The 23,060-nt window shown below is 49.3% G+C and overlaps 1 protein-coding gene across 2 annotated transcripts; it reads left to right on the top strand.

Annotated features, from left to right (window-relative positions):
- Nucleotides 1-343: 343 nt before the first annotated feature.
- Nucleotides 344-20,284, top strand: VPS37A (VPS37A subunit of ESCRT-I). Of its 2 annotated transcripts, none has more exons than XR_005453386.1 (12): nucleotides 344-480; nucleotides 10,415-10,489; nucleotides 12,549-12,663; nucleotides 13,759-13,859; nucleotides 15,194-15,410; nucleotides 15,494-15,564; nucleotides 16,987-17,114; nucleotides 17,202-17,260; nucleotides 17,486-17,554; nucleotides 18,142-18,289; nucleotides 19,105-19,188; nucleotides 19,876-20,284. XR_005453386.1 is itself a non-coding variant. In XM_038754961.1 (12 exons), exons 1-11 carry the CDS (start codon nucleotides 344-346, stop codon nucleotides 19,186-19,188), a joined length of 1,200 nt encoding a protein of 399 aa, XP_038610889.1. In that variant the 3' UTR covers nucleotides 19,876-20,284. The 2 variants fall into 2 exon arrangements, 1 of the variants encoding a protein (XP_038610889.1); XM_038754961.1 differs by having other exon boundaries at nucleotides 18,142-18,285.
- The last annotated feature ends 2,776 nt before the right edge of the window (nucleotides 20,285-23,060 follow it).

Here is a 23,060-nt window from a genome sequence, read left to right as displayed (position 1 = left end):
GCGGCGGCAGCGGGCGATGCCCCATCGACGCCCGCGCTGCGCCGCGCCGTCCGCCGCACGTCGTCGGGGCGCCCGCTGATGACGCAGCACGCAGCGCGCGGCGGCGGGCGCGCGCGCGCGCGAAAGAGAGCGAGGGAAGAGCCGGGGGGTGGGGGGGCGGCGCATGCGCGCTCCCAGGCGGGAGGCGCCGGCCTGAGGAGATGGCGTCGTCGTCGTCGTCGTCGTCGTCGTCGTCGTCGTCGTCGTCGTCGTCGTCGTCGTCGTCGTCGTCGTCGTCGTCGTCGTGAGGCGACTCCCTCTCCGCCCTCAGTCCGTCCCCGTCCGCCCGCCCGAGGCCGTGAGGATGAGCTGGCTGTTCCCGCTGACCAAGAGCGGCTCGTCGTCGTCGTCTTCTTCCGTGTCCCCCGGCGGCGGCGGCCTGACCAGCCTCCAGCAGCAGAGGCAGCGGCTCATCGACTCCCTGAGGACCTCCCACGCCAGGTGACCCACGCGCGCCCACCCCTCCCCCCCCACCTCATGGCAGGCATTCATTCATTCTCTGCCCTCCTCCCCATTCATTCATTCATTCAATCGTATTTACTGAGCGCTTACTGTGCGCCCTTACTTGGACTTCCCAAGCGCTTAGTCCAGTGCTCTGCCCGCAGTAAGCGCTCAATAAATACGATTGATCGATCGCCGAGCACTGTACTAAGCGCTTGGGAAGTCCAAGTCGGCAACACATAGAGACGGTCCCTACCCCACAGCGGGCTCACGGGCTAGGAGGGGGAGACGGACGGCAAAACATGTAAACCAAATAAAATAAATAGAATAGATATGTACAAGTTTAATAAATAAATGGAGGAATCAATCAACCGTATTTATTGAGCGCTTACTGTGCGCGGAGCACTGGACTAAGCGCTTGGGAAGTCCAAGTCGGCCACATCTAGAGACGGCCCCTCCCCAACAGCGGGCTCACAGGCAAGGAGGGGGAGACGGACGATAAAACATATAAACCAAATAAAATAAATAGAATAAATATGTACAAGTTAAATAAATGAATGGAGTAATAAATCAATCAATCAATCGTATTTATTGAGCGCTTACTGTGCGCGGAGCACTGGACTAAGCGCTTGGGAAGTCCAAGTCGGCCACATCTAGAGACGGCCCCTCCCCAACAGCGGGCTCGCAGGCTAGAAGGGGGAGACGGAAAACAAAACATGTAAACTGAATAGAATAAATATGTACAAGTTAAATAAGTAAATGGAGTAATCAGTCGTATTTATTGAGCGCTTACTGTGCGCAGAGCACTGGACTAAGCGCTTGGGCAGTCCAAGTCGGCAACATCTAGAGACGGCCCCTACCCAACAGCGGGCTCACAGTCTAGAAGGGGGTGACGGATGACAAAACATATAAACCGAATAGAATAAATATGTACAAGTTAAATAAATAAATAAATGGAGTAATCAATCAATCGTATTTATTGAGCGCTTACTGTGTGCAGAGCACTGGACTAAGCGCTTCGGCAGTCCAAGTCGGCAACATCTAGAGACGGCCCCTACCCAACAGCGGGCTCACAGTCTGGAAGGGGGAGACGGACAACAAACATATAAACTAAATAAAATAAATAGAATAAATAAATAAATGGAGTAATCAATCAATCAATCAGTCGTATTTATTGAGCGCTTACTGTGCGCAGAGCACTGGACTAAGCGCCTGGGAAGTCCAAGTCGGCCATATCTAGAGACGGCCCCTACCCAACAGCGGGCTCACAGGCTAGAAGGGGGAGACGGGCGACAAAACATGTAAACCAAATAAAATAAATAGAATAAATATGTTCAAGTTAAATAAATAAATGGAGTAAGTAATCAATCAATCAATCGTATTTATTGAGCGCTTACTGTGTGCCGAGCACTGGACTAAGCGCTTGGGAAGTACAAGTTGGCAACATATAGAGACGGTCCCGACCCAACAGCGGGCTCACAGTCTAGAAGCGGGAGACGGGCAACAAAACATAAACCGAATAAAATAAATAGAATAAATATGTACAAGATAAATAAATAAATGGAGTAATCAATCGTATTTCTTGAGCGCTTACTATGTGCAGAGCACTGGACTAAGCGCTTGAGAAGTACAAGTTGGCAACAAATAGAGACAGTCCCTACCCAACGGTGGGCTCACAGTCTAAAAGGGGGAGACAGACAACAAAACCAAACATAGTAACAAAATAAAATAGAATAGATATGTACAAGTAAAATAAATAAATAAATAAATAGAGTAATAAATATGTACAAACACATACATATATACAGGTGCTGTGGGGAAGGGAAGGAGGTAAGATGTGGGGGATGGAGAGGGTACTAACATATATGTGTTGCCAACTTGTACTTCCCAAGCACCTAGTACAGTGTTGTGCACACAGTAAGCGCTCAATAAATACAATTGATTGATTGATATATGCATATATACAGGTGCTGTGGGGAGGGAAAGAAGTGAGGCAGGGGGCATGGGGAGGGGGAGGAGGGGGCTCAGTCTGGGAAGGCCTCCTGGAGGAGGTGAGCTCTTAGTAGGGCTACAGACTTCTCAGGTTAGACACTGACACTGACCCACATGAGATGCACTGGGGTAGATACAAGGTACTCAGGTTGGACACAGTCCGTGTCCCACATGGGGCTCACAGTTTTGCAGGTGAGATCAGTGAGGAACAGAGAAGTTAAGTGAATTACCCGAGGCCACACAGCAGACAAGTGGCAGAGCAGGGATTAGAGCTCAGGTCCTCTGACTCCCAGGCTCTTTCCACTAGGCAAGGCTGCTTCCGACTATGGAACTATAATAGCAACTCTAACTGCTGATCACCTTGAGGGTGAAAGAACATTCCCAATCAGGAAGTTAATAATCAAACTCTCCTCACCAGCTGCTTTTTCCCACGTTTTCTCCAACAATTTGCTTATTCCTTCCAAATGTGATTCTGGATTCTTAGCAATTTCCTTCAGGGAAGTTATCCTTGTGCATCAAAGTATATGAAAGAAACCATTATCCCAGACAAGAACTGGTGGCTTTCACGCACATCGTGGCAGAGTCGAATCTACTTTGAAAGTGATCATTACAGATGTTGCCCCCATGTCTTCATCTGTTTCTCCTCCCTCCGGTGACTTAATAATAAATAATAATAATAATAATAATAATGGCATTTATTAAGCGCTTGCTGTGTGCAAAGCACTGTTCTAAGCGCTGGGGAGGTTACAAGGTGATCAGGTTGTCCCACGGGGGGCTCACAGTGTTAATCCCCATTTGGCAGATGAGGTAACTGAAGCCCAGAGAAGTTAAGCGACTTGCCCAAAGTTACACAGCTGACAATTGCCAGAGCCGGGATTTGAACCCATGACCTCTGACTCCAAAGCCCGTGCTCTCAGGTCACGGTCCCCTCCCTGAAGAATAATAACGACGCTGTTTGTTAAGCGCTTACTATGTGCCAGGCACCGTTCTAAGCCCTGGGGTAGGTACTGGGTTATTAGGATGTCCCACTTAATAATAATAATAATAATGATGGCATTTATTAAGCGCTTAGTATGTGCAAAGCACTGTTCTAAGGGCTGGGGAGGTTACAAGGTGATCAGGTTGTCCCATGTGGGGCTCACAGTCTTAATCCTCATTTTACAGATGAGGGAACTGAGGGACGGAGAAGTTAAGTGACTTGCCCAAAGTCACACAGCTGACAAGTGGCGGAGCCGGAATTTGAACCCATGAACTCTGACTCCAAAGCCCAGGCTCTTTCCAGTGAGCCACGCCACTTTGGGCTCATACGTGGTTCAGTGGAAAGAGCCCGGGCTTGGGAGTCAGAGATCGTGGGTTCTAATCCTGGCTCCACCACTTGTCAGCTGTGTGACTTTAGGCAAGTCACTTAACTTCTCTGTGTCTCTGTAAAATGGGGATTAAGACTGTGAGCCCCAACTGGGGCAACCTGATCACCTTGTAGTAATAGTAATAATGGCATTTGTTAAGCATTTACTATGTGCCAAGGACTGTTTTAAGCGCTGGGGGGGATACAAGGTAATCAGTTTGTCCCACATGGTGGTCACAGTCTTAATCCCCATTGTACAGATGAGGTCACTGAGGCCCAGAGAAGTGAAGAGACTTGCCCAAGGTCACACAGCTGACAAGTGGCAGAGCTGGGATTAGAACCCACGACCTCTGACTCCCAAACCTGGGCTTTTGTCACCAAGCCACGCTGCTTCTCCCTTCTTCCCCACCCCCTATTCCCATGCTGATTCCAGCCCTGCCACGAAGGAGCGGGGAGGACTTTGAGAGGTCATCGCCTCTGCCCCCTGCCCTCTGCCCCTTCCCCTGCCCCCAGGACCGGTGCCCGCCCATCTGCCTAGTACCTGTGGAGTTGGGGGCTCTACCCCCAGGTAGCCTGGGCCATGTGACTGTAAGCCCCTTGAGGGCAGGGAACATGTCTACCTACTTTATTATAATTACGGTTTTGTTCAGTGCTTGCTATGTGCCAGGCACAGTACTAAGCGCTGGGGTGGATACAAGTCAAGGGGTTGGACACAGCCCCTGTCCCACATAGGGTTCTCGGTCTCAATTCCCGTTTCACAGATGAGGTAACCGAGGACCAGAGAATTAAAGTGACTTGCCCAAGGTCACACAGCAGACAAGTAGCGGAGCTGGGATTGGAACCCATGACCTTCCTACTCGCAGGCCCGGGCTCTAGCCACTACACCATCCTGCTTCTCTGATATAGTGTGCTCTCTCATTGCTCTGCACACAGTAAGCGCTCAGTAAATACCATGGACTGAGAAGTCTTTGGGATTTCCCTCCCACTCCTTATCATCAATCATCATCAATCGTATTTATTGAGCGCTTACTATGTGTAGAGCACTGTACTAAGCGCTTGGGAAGTACATATTGGCAATATATAGACACAGTCCCTACCCAACAGTGGGCTCACAGTCTAAAAGCCTTATATGCCATACCACCACTCTTCCCACCTTCAAAGCCTTATTAAGGTCACATCTCCTCCAAGAGGCCTTCCCGGATTAAGTCCTCTTTTCCCTGGATGCTTCTCCCATCTGCATCGTCTGTGTCCTTGGATCTGTACCCTTCGGGTATTCGATATTTGCCTCACCCTCGCTCCCCAGCACTAATAATAACAATAATAATTATGGTATTTGTTAAGTGCTTGCTGTGTGCCAGGCACTGTGCTAAGTGCTGGGGTGGATGCAGGCGTATCAGGTTGGTCACAGTCCCTTTCCCATATAAGGCTCACAGTCTCAGTCCCCATTTTACAGATGAGGTAACTGAGGCACAGAAAAGTGAAGTGACTTGACCAAGGCCAAGAAGCAGACAAGTGGCGGAGCAGAGATTAGAACCCATGACCTTCTGACTCCCAGGCCCATACTTAATCCATTATACCATGCCCACTAGTGTACATTTCTGTAAATGATATATTTACAAATATATATTTATATGTATTATATATTTACATACATATTATTTATTTATATCCCAGACTGAGCCCCTTCCTTCCTCTCCCCCTCATCCCCCTCTCCATCCTCCTCATCTTACCTCCTTCCCTTCCCCACAGCACCTGTATATATGTGTATATGTTTGTACATATTTATTACTCTATTTATTTTACTTGTACATATCTATTCTATTTATTTTATTTTGTTAGTATGTTTGGTTTTGTTCTGTCTCCCCCTTTTAGACTGTAAGCCAACTGTTAGGTAGGGGCTGTCTCTATATGTTGCCAACTTGTACTTCCCAAGCGCTTAGTACAGTGCTCTGCACACAGTAAGCGCTCAATAAATACGATTGATTGATTGATTTATAAATATATATTTACATGTATTATATATTTACATACATTTTATTTATATTAGTGTCTGTCTTCACCTCTAGACTGTAAGCATATTATGAGTAGGGAACACGTCTATTATTGTGCCCTCCCAAGTGCTTAGTTCAGGGCTCTGCACATGGTAAGCACTCAGGACCGCTGATGACAGGGACAGAGATGGTCCCCGTCCTTCCTCCCCGCTCCGGGGCCCAGGACCCCAGTCGCCGAGGCGTCCCGAGGCTCCAGGAAATGACCTCCTTTTAAGAAACTCATTCGGGGAAACCGAAAGGAAACCGAAGGAGCTTTCAGAGGAGAGCCAGGAAAGGGGCAAGGAGCAGCCACCCCTGCCCCTGGCCCCCCACCCCGGGATTGACAACACCCTTAGGCCAATTCCGATCACCCCATTGGGCTTCCTGCGGCCACTCCCCATGCTTCCTTCCTCTTTCCTCCTCCTCTTTCCTCCTCCTCTCCTCTTCCTCATCCTCCTTCTGTGCACGACCCCGCTGCCTCCCCATCCCGCTCAGCCGGGGATTCCGTGGCCCTCATTTTCTACCCCCATTCGGTGACTCTGGCGAAGCCTCTGACAGAGGGCCAAAGGGCACAATGTGAATTCCAGACAGCATTTTTATGGGGTTATGATTTGTGCTCCTGTGGCTTCTAAAGCGTTGGGAAGTCTTATTTAACTCTTGGAATATCCAAACCCCAGAAACTTCTGTAAAACCTTGTATTCAAAGGATTATTTCTCTTAAAGAAGCGGTGTGGCTTAGTGGAAAGAGCATGGGCTTGGGAGTCAGCAGTCATGGGTTCAAATCCCGGCTCCGCCAATTGTCAGCTGTGTGACTTTGGGCAAGTCACTTAACTTCTCTGTGCCTGTTACCTCATTTGTAAAATGGGGATGAAGACTGTGAACCCCACGTGGGAAAACCTCATCACCCTGTATCCTCCCCAGTGCTTAGAACAGTGCTTAGCACATAGTAAGTGCTTAAGAAATACCAACATTATTATTATTATTATTAAGGAAAAAAGTTATGATGCCTCCCCTCCCATCCTCACAAGCAAAATAGAACCTAGGAGGCACTAAGAATGTTAATTAAATTCATACTGGATAGGCATCTGTCTCCTCTGGTTCATTTTACGGAATTTTTTTTTCCATAAAGGCATTAAGAGATGAAGAGCAAGACCAAACAAGAAAGCTAGAGTAGACTGTAAACTGTTGTGGACAGGAACCTTGTCTGCTAATTCCATTGTATCATACTCTCCCAAGCGCTTTATTTTGTTAATATGTTTGGTTTTGTTCTCTGTCTCCCCCTTCTAGACTGTGAGCCCACTGTTGGATAGGAACTGTCTCTATATGTTGCCAACTTGTACTTCCCAAGCGCTTAGTACAGTGCTCTGCACACAGTAAGCGCTCAATAAATACGATTGATTGATTGATTGCTCTGCACATAGTAAGTGCTCAATAAATCTGATTGGTGGCAGAATAAAATACATGGGATCTAGAAAGAGACACTGAAATTGATGTGGTGTAACTGAGTCTTCAGCAGCCCATACTTGTTACTTCCACCTTCATTCAGAATTCTTTTTTTCACTTGTAATCCTGTGGAACGAAGGTTTGGGAAGATTGAAGATTTTCATTTTTTAAATAAACACAAATAAACAGGTCAGTTGAGGTACCCTTATTTTTCTTTGGTAATTTGTGAGATGGGCTTAGTACTCCACCCACTTTTTTAAAAATTAGTTTCTGTCATAACGCCTGCATGCATAGTTCATTGTGAGTGTTCTGACGTTTTGTAAAAGGGTGGTGATTTTTATATACTCTGATTGAGCTATATACCTTTTTAAAAGCATCTTTGATGCTGGACATTCGGGTGCGTTTCTTGGAACCCTGGAACATTTATGATTTCAATCCTAATCAGGAATTATATGTTACCTAAATGTTGCAAAAACAATTAATAATAATTGTGGTGTATGTGAAGCACTATGTGCCAGGCACTGGACTAAGCATTGTGATAGACACAAGATCATCAGGTCAGACACATCCCTGTCTCACACGGGGCTCATAGGCTACTGAGAGGGAGAGAGAATGGGTATTTTGTCCCCATTTTTCACAGATGAGGAAACAGGCCTAGGGAAGTTAAGTGGCTTTCCCTTAGGAAAGTGGCAGATTTGCTCTTAGATCTCAGATCCTCTGCACCCCAGGTTTTGCTCTTTCCACTAGGCCATGCTGCTTCTCAGAGCATGGGCCTGCGAGTCAGAGGACCTGGTTTCTAATTCTGTATCCACTATTTGTCTGCTCTGTGATCTTTGGCAAGTCACTGAATTTCTTGCTTCAGTTCCCTCATATGCAAAATGGGGGTCCAATCATGGTTCTCCCTCCTACTTAGACTGTGAGCCTAGGTGGGACTTGATTATCTTGTATCTACCCCAGTGCTTAGTTTTCATTCATTGTCAGTCAATCAGTGGTATTTATTAAGTGCTTACTATGTGTAGAGCACTATACTAAGTGCTTCGGAAAGTACAATGCAACAATAAACAGTGACAATCCCTGCCCACAACAAGCTCGCAGTCTAGAGGGCTATACTTAGTATAGTTCTTGACACATAGAAAACGTGTAACAAATCCCACAATTATTATTTTATTTCCTAGGTGAACTTGGGTGGAGGGATGAGGTGAAGTGTCTCCCTCAGACCCTTTCACTCTTCATGATTTCAGATAGAGTTTCCCAGGGCCGCTCCTAGGACAGGAAGGCACAGGGGTGCCCCGTGATTTCCCTGAAGGTGGCCGTTGGAGCATCGTAGTCGGAAGGGAGAGGAATCCGGGAGTGCATCCAGGAGGAGTGGCTTTTAAGAAAGGTTTTGGAGGAGGGGAGGGAAGTGGCTTGGCAAGTACAAAAGAAGCAGCATGGCTCAGTGGAAAGAGCCCGGGCTTTGGAGTGAGAGGTCATGGGTTCAAATCCCGGCTCTGCCATTTGTCAGCTGGGTGACTTTAGGCAAGTCACTTCACTTCTCTGTGCCTCAGTTACCTCATCTGTAAAATGGGGATTAAGACTGTGAGCCCCCCGTGGAACAACCTGATCACTTTGTAAATTCCCCAGCGCTTAGAACAGTGCTTTGCACATAGTAAGCGCTTAATAAATACCATCATTATTATTATTACAAAAGAACCCCAAATCAATCCGTGGTATTTTCTGAGCACTTACTGTGTGCAGAGCACTGGACTAAATGCTTGGGAGAGTACCAGGACCATAGAGTTGGTAGACACATTCCCCACCCGCAAGAGGCTCACAGTCTAGACAATGGAATGATTTTTGAGCCCTAACCTAATCAGTGCTGCCCTGTCCGCTCCATGGAGTGTCAATCGTATTTATTGAGTGCTTACCGTGTACAGAGCACCGTACTAAGCACTTGGGAGAGGACAGTACAACAATATGACAGACAAATTCCCTGCCCACAGTGACCTTCACAGGGTTTCAGGATGAGTCTTCACAGCCAAGGCAGTGACCCTTGGCTTGCGAGGTGGGCCTGGGCTGGGACGAGTTGGGCCAGGCTTGAGGGCGGACTTGCCAACTCAAGCCTTTGCTAGGATGACCCTGGGGGTCCCGTTGTACCAGACGGGGTCTGGGGCTGGGTTGTACTTCTGGGGGACGTCCACGGGCCGCCCGCTCTGGATTTGTGTCCCGGGGCTGAGCGAGAGCTGGACCAGCCTCCAGAGGTGGGGTGAGTCCCCGCTGGCCCAAGGCACCTGTCCAGTGCGCCTAGGACTGGGATGGGCCACATGCAAGACGGCCCATTCAAGAAAACGGTTTTTTCTTGTAGTGGTTAATATTAAGACCCACAGCTAGATCATCTCATGGTCAAAAAAAAATAATATCAGCATTAGTTTATAGGAAATATGTAGCGTGGCTCAATGGAAAGAGCACAGGCTCGGGAGTCAGAGGTCATGGGCTCAAATCCCAGCTAAACAACTTGTCAGCTGTGAGACCCTGGGCAAGTCACTTCACTTCTCTGCGCCTCAGTTCCCTCATCTGTAAAATGGGGATGAAGACTGTGAGCCCCACGTGGGACAACCTGATCACCCTGTATCCTCTCCAGCGTTTAGAACAGTGCTTTACACGTAGTAAGCACTTAACAAATGCCATCATTATTATGTACCTGCATATGTATATATTATAAAAATGTGGATATGTGTTTTCCATGTAGTGGAACCTCCTCAGGGACCTTTTCTCCAATTCCATGCTTCCCTTCCCCCAGCCATTGCCTAATACAGTGCCCTGCATCCAGTAGGTGCTCAATCAGTAGTGATGCGGATGACCGAGTAAGAAGGGAATTCATCGAGCTTTCAGCCACTGCTGCTTACCGTTCTCTTGCCCAAGTACTCCAGCGATGTTTCGTTTTTGTTTTTCTGCGTGCCGTGTGGCCGACCCCCCCCCCCCCCCCCGGGTGGGATCCTTGCCTTCTTCCAGGGGACGGTATTTTGGTGGCACTCCTGGTCCTCAGTCCCTGCCGGCTCTCAGCCCTTGGCTTGCCACATGCTGCTCATTAGAGGAGGGTCTGCCCCGTCGACTGGTGATAATTCCCTTTTTCTTTCTCCCCACAGCATAGCTGAAATACAGAAGGATGTGGAGTACAGATTACCATTCACAGTAAACAATCTGACAATAAATATTAACATGTGAGTACAATTTCCCAATTTTTTTTTATTGTTTTACTGGCTATACCCATTCCTTTCCTCAGTTGCTACAGAGGGGAGAATACATTGGCCCACAAAAAGCAAGCTTGTTCCGTTTTTCATTTAGAAATATGATTCCAGGTAAAGAGGTAGGAAAAAGAACAAGTCCCGAATTTGCATAAACATCTTTGTGATTCAGGGACTCAGGCTTGAATGTCTCTGTATTTAAGCCTTGGCAAGAGAATTGAGTCAAAGATAAAGAGGGGAGATAATAATGTTGGCATTTGTTAAGCGCTTACTATGTGCAAAGCACTGTTCTAAGTGCTGGGGGTGATACAAAATGATCAGGTTGTCCCATGTGGGGCTCACAGTCTTAATCCCCATCTTACAGATGAGGTAACTGAGGCTCAGAGAAGTTAAGTGACTTGCCCAAGATCACACAGCAGACATGTGGCAGAGCCGGGATTCGAACCCATGACCTCTGACTCCAAAGCCCGTGCTCTTTCCCCTGAGCCACGCTGCTTCTCATAAATGGAAGATTCCTTGTTCCAGTGATCATTAGACCCCAACATTTGAGGGTTGTATGAGAATAATAATAACAATGGTATCTGTTAAGTGCTTACTGTGTGCCAGGCACTGTACTAAGTGCCGGAGTGGAGACAAACAAATCAAGTTGGACACAGTCCCTGTCCCGTGTGGGGCTCACTGTCTCAATCCCCATTTTACAGATGAGGTAACTGAGGCCCAGAGAAGTAAAGCGACTTATCCGAGGTCACACGGCAGACAAGTGGTAGAGCCGGGATTAGAAACATGACCTTCTGACTCTTAGGCCTTTGGTCTACCCACTATGCCGTGCTGCTTCTTGAAGAGATGAGTTGGAGGTTTACAAAATAAAAAATAAGAACATAAGCAGCACCTGACCTGGGCTGAATCAGCCCAGTACTATTATTATCATCATCATTATCGTTATATCTGTTAAGCACTGTCCTAAGCGCTGGGGTTGATAGAAGATAATCAGGTTGAACCCAGTCCCTGTTCCACATGGGGCTCCCAGTGTACGGTCTCCGACGGTGTCAGCAGGACACTTGGGGGAACACAGGGACGGTCGGCCTCTTTGCCGTTCATCCTCATGGTTAGGGTTACTTAGTACAGTGCTCTGCACCCGTAAGTGCTCAGTAAGTACCTGGCTCAATAAGTGGTTATTCATTGTGAGCTTCTCTCATCCGTCAGTTTATTCCGGTGCTTTTAAAGCAAAAGTTCTGCCCACCTACCCCTTACAAGGCCTGGGGTGGCACCCATTGACGTTGGGAAGCGATATCGTCCTCCAAAAGAAAGGAGAAAGTTAACCCAGCTCAGGGCATGCTAATGGCTTGGGCAAGGTAGGAGGCGACAGTGTATCTGAAGGTAAAGAACAAGAAATGAATTTTCCTCATCTGCCTCTGAGTCGACAGTTGCCGTGATTCTAAAATATTTATCCCATAGCAGGCAAAATGTCTTGGACTCCAAAAGCTGCACTTTATCCTAAGTTCCAGAGGTGATTTTTGGAACATAAATAACAATTTCTAATTGAATCGGTATTATCAAGCACCTGCTGTGTGCGAAAGCACTGTACACGAAAGCACTGCATACAGTGCTCAGTAAACAAGTTGATTGATAGTAAGTGTTTGAGTGGACCCTCCACTGTCTCTCATTGCACCCTGGCATGACACACCTAGGATGGGGAAATCTCTCAGCCTGTAAATAATTAGTGCTTTTTGGTCTAGAGAACTCATTTGACGATCAGTCAGTGGTATTTATTGAGCATTTATTGTGTGCAGAACATTATACTAAGCCCTTGGGAGAGTGCAATACAGCAGAGTTAGACAAATTCCCTGCTGTCTAGAGGTCATGATTAATTCATTGAGAGCAGTTTTATTATTTCATAAAAAATTGACTTCAGACTTCTACACCAGACATGGCAGTTCCGTGTTTGGATTCTGTTGTTTTGATTTTTCAGGACAGTTCCGAAAGTAAGAATCATTGTGTAACCATTGACTCCTTTATGTCTGCTCTACTCCGCCAGATTACTTCCTCCTCAGTTTCCTCAGGAAAAACCGGTCATCAGTGTTTACCCTCCAGTACGACATCACTTAGTGGACAGCCACGGAGTCTACATTTCCTGTCCGTTGCTAAAAAATGTACGTATTAGAGGGAAGTTATTGAGAGCGAGTCTGGCGGCCGGATAGCTAACTTGGAGTTCCCTTTTGTGAGTGCAGATGTCGAAAGCGCCCTTTGTGCCGAGGGAGTCTGCTGTTGAGGTGCTAGCTGTCGGAAGAGTCTGTCTTTAGGTCAAGCGAGGGCTCGGGGCCCCCAGCTCTTCTATGGCAGCATCTCCTGGTGTCACGTACTCTTGGGATCTGGGTCCCGGGAGCTGACCTTAAGCCGCTAGGAAGGATGCCCCACTGGGATGTGGGAGGGATATTGGGTTCTGAGGAAGTCTGCATGTGGGGATAAGGTCCCGAGCCTCTTGGTTCACCTTCAGTCAGCCAGTCAGTTGGTGGTGTTCACTGAGAAACAGCACAGCTTAGTGGATAGGGCGCACCGGCCTGGAAGTCAGAAGGACCTGGGTTCTAATTCCGGCTCTGCCACATTCATTCATTCAGTCATATTTATTGAGCGCTTACTGTGCACAGAGCACTTTACTAAGTGCTTGGGAGAGTACAGTACAACAATAAACAGATACATTCCCTGCCCACAATGAGCTTACGCGTGTCTGCTGTGTGACCTTGGGCAAGTCACTTAACTTATCTGGGCCTCAGTTACCTCATCTATAAAATGAGGATTAAGAGGTTCAGGGATAGGGTCCCATGTGGGACAGGGACTGGGTCCAATCTGATCAACTTGTATCTACCCCAGTGCTTAGAATAGTGCTTGGCACTTATTAAGTTCTTAACAAGTACCATAATTATTTTTATTATTGGGCCCCTCCTGAGGGCCAGGCACTGTTTTAAGCACTTAGGAGGGCTCAGCAGTCACACCTCGGGACCTCCGGCAGCTCGCTTGCCTGGTCAGTCAGAGAACACTTGGTCGAAATGTATAAGAACAATTGTTGGGGGCAGAACTGGGGATACAAAGTGTACAGAGAGAGAGAGAGACACACACACACACACTCACACTCCTCCCCCCCTTCTAAAGGTAGAATGTGTGTCTGTTGCTTTTTCTAAATAAAATCGTGCCATTCCTTTCAGAGATTGTAATTCCAAGTAGACCCTTGTGTTTTTGTTGTCTACTAGTTTACAATGCACTCAGACCTTGGAAAAATTATTCAAAGCTTACTGGATGAGTTTTGGAAGAATCCCCCAGTATTGGCTCCCAGTTCAACAACGTTTCCGTAGTAAGTATGTGTAGAAAGATTTCTTGCTGAAGTTTGGCTCTTCATTTATGACATCTCCCCACAAGGATCAAATTCACTTTGACGTATTCTTTGGTAAATTAGTAAGCAAAAGCTTGAACTGTGGGGAGGGTGTCAAGAAAAAAGTCCCATATATCCTGGATTTTGGCCAGGAATGGGGTAATCTTGAATATTTGTCCTGTGAGCTCGCCTCTGCCAAGATGAATGGGCAGTTTTTGTGGCTGGCCCAGTGGCTTCCTTCCCCATGTCAGTGGCTTGCCTCTTCCTGGCCCTTGCTAAGGCATCTGGGCACCCTGAGCCAGGGGGAGGGGGTGGGGCTGCTGCGGTGTGAGTCGCACTCTCTCCCTCTAGCTTGATCCAGCTGTCCTATGATCCGAGAGTAGGTGAATCCCTATAGAAAATGCTCTTAGGCTAATCCTCAACTTCCTACAGGTTTAAGTCTAGTTCCCCATCAGTGACCCCAGGACTGGGCTAATCGTAATCTCATTCATTTGTTCAGTCGTATTTATTGAGCACTTACTGTGTGCAAAGCATTGTACTAAGCGCTTGGGAGAGTACAAGAGTACAATATAACAACAAAAGGACACGATCCTGCCCACAATGAGCTCAGTCTCGAAGACTACAGTCCAAGGTCCTTGTAGCTCTTGAAGATGCTGATGAAAGAAATGTGTAAATCTTCCCTGTTTTGGTCTCCTCTTCACTGCTTCCTTTTGCATTTTTCCTTTAACCACTTCTGTATTCATTTTGCTATCCTGTAAAGTGTGAGACCGTCACCTCCAGCTAGTTGGTTCTTGGTTATAAAAACATTGTTTCCTCTCTCCTTATATGTGAAAACACCCAACTGTGGCTCCCCTGATTCCTCAACTAAAGCCCTTCGCCCCATGACATCCGGAACGGAAGTGCCCCTGTGCCTCTAACACTTCTCCGGGTGGCACCTGACCTCCTACTCCTGCTCCCCACTAGCCTTGCCCACTCCTGTCTCCTGCTTATATTCGACGACGTGGTTCACTTTGCTCCTTTTGTGTATCCTCCCTGGTTAGCCCCAGTGTCGCCGGATATTAGCTGCTATATAATCCACATCTGGGGGCGGGGGCCGGATATTAGCTGGTATATAATCCACATCCGGGGTGGGGGGGTAGTGGGCGGGCACTTGGACTGCTAGGGTCCAGGAGAATCGGCCAGAAATTGGGGGAAAGCCTGCCAGGTAGCCATAAAATGAGAGGCCCTGAGGCTGTTCCGACAGCGGCTGCCTTCCCAGTGCTCCAGGAGTCATCCTGCCCTGACTTCATCCTCCCATCCTTCTTCTCTTCTCACAGCCTTTACGGCAACCCCGCCGGGATGGCGCCGTTCGCTCCTCAGGGCTTTCCGTTTGTGCCCCCCTACCCGTCCCCAGAAGCAAACAGACCCATCACATCTGGTCCGGTGCCAGACTCCGCGGCAGACCCCGTCCCACCGGCCAATTCCGCCGCGCCCACCTTCGCTGTTCTCTCCAAGCTGCCACTGCCCGTTCCCACGGCGGACTCTGCCACACAGGTGAGTGTCCGGGGCCCCTGGGCTGCCCCCTTATGCTTACGGTCCCTCGACCAACTTTAACACCCTCTCCAACCTCCTCATAGGTGGGCCAGAACGGGTCCGGGTACAAGATGCCTGATGTTCCCGATGCATTTCCAGAACTCTCCGAACTAAGGTAACGGCCTAGGAGGGGTGTGGGTGGTCTTCATCTGGATTTTGTGAGCAGTTCAGATATCCTGGTGGCCCAAAGATTATTGTCCAGTTTTTTTCTGGCCCCCATTCAAGTGTTAGAGAAGTGTGTAGACGGGGTAAGAAACCAGCCGAAAACACTGGTGTCGTCAGAGGTCAATACGGTTCCTGTTGTGGATCCTGAGAAGGGAGGCAAAAGGTGCCAGATTCCCCGTCCTGACTGGTGGATGGGAGCAGACCATCCTCCCCCGCTCCCCAAGCAGCAGCTTTGGGCTCAGAGTGGAGGCCAGAGCTGCCAGTCTTTTGTTCTTCTCTCTCACCCCATGGGCTGTCTTTCTAAGCCACAAGAAAGCTCATTATATCAATCAGTCAAATTTATTGAGCACTTACTGGGTTCTGGGCTTTGTACTAAGCGCTTGGGCGAGTAAAACACAACAATATAACAGACACGTTCCCCGACTACAATGAGTTTATATCCTATTCAGAAATAGCGGACAGTTTGTTTCCACTGGGTTTTGCCCACTACTGTCCTTGTGGTAATAAGCCCTGACACTCTTGTGGAAACATTAGTAAAATAAATGCCGTTTGTATAGATCGTTGGATCTATGGTATTTATTGAGCACTTACTGTGTGCAGGGCACTGTATTAAGCCCTTAGGAGAGGATAATAGAATTGGTAGGTATGATCCCTGCCCTGGAGGGGTTTCCAATCTATTGATTCTCAGCTAACAAACAAAAATGACTAAAGGGAATAGGAAAGGGGCCTCATCTAATGGTTTGGTCCTTACCTTAAGGCCATTAACCTCTCTAAACCTGATTTACTTCCACTTTCCACAAGCCTGGAGAACATTTTTTTCTAACTCCTAGGAACTGCAGACTCTAGCCTACCATGATTTTAGACCTTTCCTCCTGTACTTCCATGTAACTGGGAGAAAGCAGGCAGGAGCCAACTCCTTGAGCTCAGGAAATGTGATTTGCTTCTAGTGTACTCTCTCCCATGTGCTCACTAAATACTATTAAGTCAAAAATTCCAATAAAGATCATATAACAATTGAAAGAGAGAAAATTCAACCTCTCCCAAGGCTTAGAGTGCTGTTTTATGATGCGTGTGTATGTTTTTGTGCACATACGTATGTATACACACACACACTAACGAAGGGACTCACCCCAAGCCCAAGTAAAATAGTATTACATGGAAAAAAAATTCTTTCTGCACTTACTGTTGAAAATATGTGGCAGTGAGGCTGCCTGGCTCACCCCTTTTATCACGGCCCCAAGGGCTCCCGGCTCCCACCTGTACCATGGCCGGAGGGGCACCTGGCTCTCCCCTTTACCACAACCCGAGGAGCACCTGTAAAATGACCCGTTCCATTACCTCTGGCTCATTTTTTCTCCCCCTGTGGTTCCAGCCTGTCCCAGCTGTCGGATATGAATGAGCAGGAGGAGGTTCTGCTGGAACAATTTGTGAATTTGCCCTACCTAAAAGCAGTCATTACAGACAAGGACGGCTTAGTAAAGAGCATCGAGGAGCTAGCAAGTAAGTCTGCCCCACCCTGTAGCTTAAGTTTTCTGAGGAAATGGAAAGCGTATTTTCTGGAAATTAAACATAAGATTTATTCTCCAGGGAAAAACCTCCTTCTGGAGCCCAATCTGGAGACCAAACGGCAAGCTGTATTGGACAAGGTACCCCGGGGGGGTGGCGGGAGAGTGGGAAAGGAGGGGTGAAGGTAGGGTAGGGGGCAGAGGGAGGACAGGGAGAGGGATGGAACAAAGAGAAGATGAGAAGGAGGAGTGAGTGAGGTGAGGCAGGGGGTTGGGGGAGTAGAGGGAGAGGAGGGGGTTGGGTGCAGGTGGAGGCTGGGCCTTCACGAAGGCTTTGGGTTGACCCAAGTTCCGACTTCTCCCCAGTACACACTTCTGATGCAGATGAAGTCTACTTTTGAGAAGAAGATGCAGCGGCAGCACGAGCTTAGTGAGGTATTTTCCTGAGCCCTTTCCTTCTGAAGTGACCCTGCTTTAAAGTCCACTGATTTACATGCCAGCCTGCTGACGGCAACACCATCCCCGAGCAGAGAGTGAGCAAAGCGGCCGAGCGCGTTGGTCAGGCTCGCCGGGCAGCATGTGCAGAGCTGGTTGACATACATTTGGCCAGTCCCCTCGCAGGGCCCTGCTGGTGGGGAGACATGTGAACCAGCAAGTGGAGGTGCAGAGAGCCTGGGAGTGGATGCATTGAGAAGCCCCTGTTCTCGGCTGCATTTCTAGGTTCTGGGGCTCCCAAGGTCGGCTGTACGGAGATCTCGATTTCACTCAGAGGTGGACAGGGTCCACGGCACCCCAGCCGGGCCAATGCCCCGCACCCCACGGCGTCCCTGGCCCAGGCAGCCTTCTTCCCCACCCTTCTCCCCCTGCCCTCTCTTTCTCTTGGACCGCGAGCCCCATGTGGGCCTGGGACTGTGTCTGAGCTCGTATCCTGGCACGAGCTCATATCTACCGTGGGGATGGCCCGGGTGTTAGGTACCATAATCACTGTTACACTGACAGAGCCCTGCAACTTCCTCTTTTAGAGCTGTAGCGCGAGCGCCCTGCAGGCCAGGCTCAAAGTCGCAGCGCGGGAAGCCGAGGAGGAGTCGGACACCATTGCAGAAGATTTCCTGGAGGGGAAAACCGAAATAGATGATTTTCTCAGTAGCTTCATGGAAAAAAGAACTGTAGGTAACATCGCCACGGAGTTGGCAGGAGCCCACGTGGCACCCAGTCACTGAGCCGCCTCCGCAGGTGGCTCCACAGGGGTTGGTTGGCCTGGGGCACCCAGAGTGATGGCAGCAGGGTGAGAGGAGGGAAAGGAGGCCGTTTACTCCCCTGGGATGGATCTGTTTCCAAACAGTGGCATCGGATCGTTGCAGGGTGTGGGCAACATTGAGCCTGTTTAGTGGGCACTGGTTTGGGGGTGATGGTTACTGTGGACTCTGAGTTTGGAGCGGCACTGGGCACTAGGTGAGGCCAGGCTTGAAAGACAAGTTGAGTCATCAAGGCTGAGCTCCCAGCCAGAGCTGAAGGAGCCTGCTGCCTGCGGCTGATCTCTTGCAGGGAAGCCAGCAGCACCTGTGAAGTCAAACATCCTAAAGTCAGCCTGGAACACTTAAACTGCAGAATGTGGGGGCCGGTGGGCATTTTGTCTACATTGTGTCAGGTTTATTTCCTGGCAGCTTTGAGACTGAGCCCCATGTGGGATGGGGACTGGCTGACCGATTGGATCCTTTCTTCTCTGCCCTGGCGCTCAGCGCAGTGTCAACATGTAGTCAGCCCACAGTTATCCTTCTTTGAAAGTTCATCGTTCAGTCACTTGCATGTAGGGGAAATCATCGTGACTGGTTTTAGCCCACGGTATCTAGGGACGAATTTTCATCGTCACACTTGCAAACAACAATAGCAAGTGAAAGAGCGGCTCCACAGATTCTGAGGGGGGTGTCCAGCTGGGGCAGACATGTCAGGGGCTGATGCGGTTCCTGCTCGTGTTTCTCGTCCAGGTGTGCCACTGTAGAAGAGCCAAAGAGGAGAAGCTCCAGCAGGCGATGGCAGCATTGCCAGGCCAGCTGCACACTCCACTCTAGGTAAGCCCCCTCAGCCCGGCTCCCGAGCGGATCTGCTCGCGTGCCCCAGCCGCTCCGTCCGGCGGCCACGTTGCGTGTCTGGATCATCCCTGGGTAACGCTGAGAGGGAGGCCTCGCTCTGCATAGGACTCAGCTTGTGAACAGCTCCCGGCGTGGCTGCTGCGCGGGCTCAGGGGCGGTAGGGATCGGATCGGCTGGCTGCCGGCCGGCCACAGCGGGGCTACCAGAGCGAGCAGAGTTCGCCCGGGCCTGAGTCCACCCCAGGACTAAGACACCAGTAAGGCTGCCTGATGGCTCGAGAGCTCCCTGTGCTTCCCTGGTCCAAAGCTTTGCCCTTTCCATGCTGCCACTCTTGGGGGAAGGCCTCAAGGCCATCCTTGGCCCCTGGGCTAGTTGGCAGAGCCCAGACTCATCCGACATCGAAAGAAATATGTCTGGAGACAAGTGGCGGTGGCAGCAGTTCTCCAAGGGGCTGGGGGGTGAGAAGCAGTGGAGGGTTGTTGCTCCAAACTGCCTCATGACACTCCTACCCACCCGCCCTTGCACCCACCCAAGGCTTCCCTCCTCCCTCTGGGGTGAATTTGAGCACGAATGGCTCTCCCTGAAGCCGACTCACTGCTCAGAACAGTTTTCAGTGACCAACGTCATTCTCAACTAAAATATAGAAATATTTGTTGTGTTTTCCAGATTTTCTTTTAAACGTGAATTTCCAAGAAATGAGTGAACAGACTGTACCAAGCACATTTTTTATATCTATGATTTGCAAAAAAATGCATCTCACCCCAATGGTTGTATTTGTAGACCAGAGCAACTGTTCAAATTGCATACTGAGCTGGGACTGTTTTGTATAAACTAGGATGTCTCCTAGGATCTTTGTTTCAAGAAATCTTTCTTTACACTCCTTGCACTAAAAAATGTTCCTTGTATTTATTATTGATAAAGTCCTGATCATATTTAAATTTCTGCTGCTATTCCCAACCTAACTAGAGATTAAATTCCTCAGCATGTCAATTTTGGTTATACTTTTTGTTAAAATTTACTTCCTCTACAGCTGTATTTTGAAGTTAAAGGATTGGACTGATTTCCTTATAGAAGAGAACTGGGGTTTTTTTTTCTGCTCATTTTAAGAAAAGGACTCGCCTGTCTCTGGGAAAGTTTTCCCCCAACCCACCCACCCTTCCCCACTGTTCTGGAATCCAGAACAGCTGCAAGTTGTGTTTGAGTAACCCAAGCCCACCAATGGGTCAGCCGAGCAGATTTCATCAGAATCCATGAAGTGAAGGGTTTTCGCACCCGGCAGGACCATCCACAAGCACCAGATTTTGTTCCAAGCCAGCACGGCAAGTGGGCATTCCGTGTGAAGAGGGCAGCCAGGTATCATCCTCTGACCTCAGAGGCCCTGTACCCTCCTTTTCCTGGGCAAAGGATTAGCCGGAGAAACGTCGGATCTCCCACCTGTTGTCCCCGGAGGGCAGCGGCATCACTACTGCCCGTGTGTGGTATCGTGAGGCGGGCAGGGTTCGGGGTGTGGCACTCCTGCACCTTCCAGCTGGGTGGTCCTGGACTGGGTTTTCCAACCTGCTTGGTCAGTGAGGTCCAGCTCCAGGAGGGGATGGAGCCTTCTATGCAGTGAGGGTAGGGCTACCTACCAGATCCGGTGGGAAGGCTGAGGCCGGCTCTGCCTCTTTTTTGAATTTTCTCTGGTGGGAAAATCTTAGTGCCAGTACATTTGTAACCAAAAGCCAGCCCCATACTGAAGCAGCAGGTCACTGCCACACTTTTCAAGCATTTTGAAGGGGGAAGAGAAGGGAAAATTCTAGATAGGATTCCTGGGCCTGGACAAGAGCAGAAGGCGATTTGCAGATCCCCAAACAAGAACTGTAGTATAGTTCGAACCACATAGTTCTGTGATTTAATTTGCTATTCCGGCCTCATTAGCAACATCAGTTCCTCTCCATCTCATCACTGCTTCGACAAAACTTTATGTAAAGCAAGTTGCTATGGAGCAGTAGTTCCGGCATTTCACAAATGAGCATTACCTAAGCCCTGTTTCAGGAGGACTTCCAGCCCTAGGGCAGTCTCTCTCTCTGGCTGTAGCCCTGCTCTCTTCCTCCCCCTTCTTCCCTCCTATTCTATAGATAAAGCCTGCTACTACTACTACCACTGGATGGCAGCCCAATATGTAGACTAGATGAGCACGGACAGGTTCCTCCTCTTCCCCCGGGACAAGGGGCACCCAACAAAGTTCACGTAAGGCAACACCACTACTGCCTCAGCCCCCTGGGACCATCTGGCTCCCACAGGGTCATTGGGATGCTTAGAGGAACTGTGTACTCGTGGCCCTCCAAAACACACACCTCCAGGGTTAGGGGTGGACCATCCAACACCCCTGACTCTCTCCCACACGCTCTGACCCAGCCCAGACCATCCGAGTTTCCCTCTCCAACCCTGACGCCCTGGTGACCCAGCACGGACCATCCAACACCCCTGACTGTCTTCCTGGTGACTAAACTGTTCTTAGGAGCCACATTCTGGAACCCTTCCGCCCTGGGCCTTGACTCTCTGGCTGCCCGTTCCCAAATGCCCAGTACAGTGCCCTACACACTTGGTAAATGCTCTGCAAGTGCTGCTGGTTCAGGTGGATTTCCCACCTGAGTGTGGCTCCTCTCCCTGACCTGCCACCATCATTCTCTTCCTCCTTGTCCTCCCCTTGTCCCAGCCATCTCTTCTCAGTGCTGGGTCCCTAGGCACCCCCATCAGTGCAGGCCCAGGATGGAGCAGAAGCTGCAGCTCACCCCAGTGAACAGACATAAAGGCATAAACTTTCACTGAGGAGAAACCGGACCTCCACGTGCAACTAGGGCTAAGGATTTATTGTTGCGAGATGGTCTCACTAGTACATGCGTCCACAATACACACATCACAGAAGCGACACTGGCTAAACTGCGTTCACCAGGCTGTCACAGGCCCCCTGGGGCAGGCTCGGGCTTGCCTCCCGCTCCTTTACCTGTTATCCCACACCTCCAGGAGCTGTTACCCTGGCCTCAGCGGGACGAGCCGCACAGTCACGTTCCTTGCTGTGCATTTCTGCCCTCGGCCCCCGCGTTCCCAATCCCATTCCCCAACCAAGGGAAATAGGTATTTCTATAGAGTCAAATCAGGCCCTTCTCCTTCCCAAAACACAAGTTTTCCAAACCACATCCTGCCATTTGAAAATGGCATTTGAAAGTGGCCGGAACTGACTCCATCCTCAGCGGGCCTTTTCTCCATTAAAATTCCTCATTCTTTACAGATGATCCTCATGGGTCATAGGGTGGAGGGGAGGCAGCCCGTCAGCCCTTTCCACCAGCGTGTGGGCACGGCAAGCGGGTGCACGGGCAGCTCAACATGTGGCTACTAGTGACCCTCCTCCGCCCTGCACAGAGCAGCAGGGATCATATCTACTAATTCTGTCAGGCCCTGCTGAGCACTTAGTACAGTGCTCTGCACACAGTAATTGCTCAATAAGTACCCCTGAGTAGGAGCAACGAGAGGCTCCCTACTAGTCTGATGCAGCAGCTGATAAGACAGCATGGTTCCTGCAAGGTGGGTCTGTCAGAGGAAACAAAATAATGGAAAATCATGGAAAACCAGACTCCACCAGCATCTGCCTGCCAACATGCTGGCATGGAGAAGCCGTGTGGCATAGTGGCTAGAGCACAGGCCTGGGAATCAGAAGATCATGGGTTCTAATCCTACTTCACCACTTTGCTACGTGGCCTTGGGCAAGTCACTTCGTTTCTGTTGTGCCTCAGTTATATCAACGGTAAATGGAGACTAAGACAGTGAACCCTACGTGGGACAGGGACTGTATCCAACCCCATTTGCTTGTA

Source organism: Tachyglossus aculeatus, chromosome 12 (genome assembly GCF_015852505.1).
Source record: "Tachyglossus aculeatus isolate mTacAcu1 chromosome 12, mTacAcu1.pri, whole genome shotgun sequence".
Lineage (NCBI taxonomy): Eukaryota > Metazoa > Chordata > Mammalia > Monotremata > Tachyglossidae > Tachyglossus > Tachyglossus aculeatus.
This window is presented reverse-complemented; position numbering and strand designations above follow the sequence as displayed.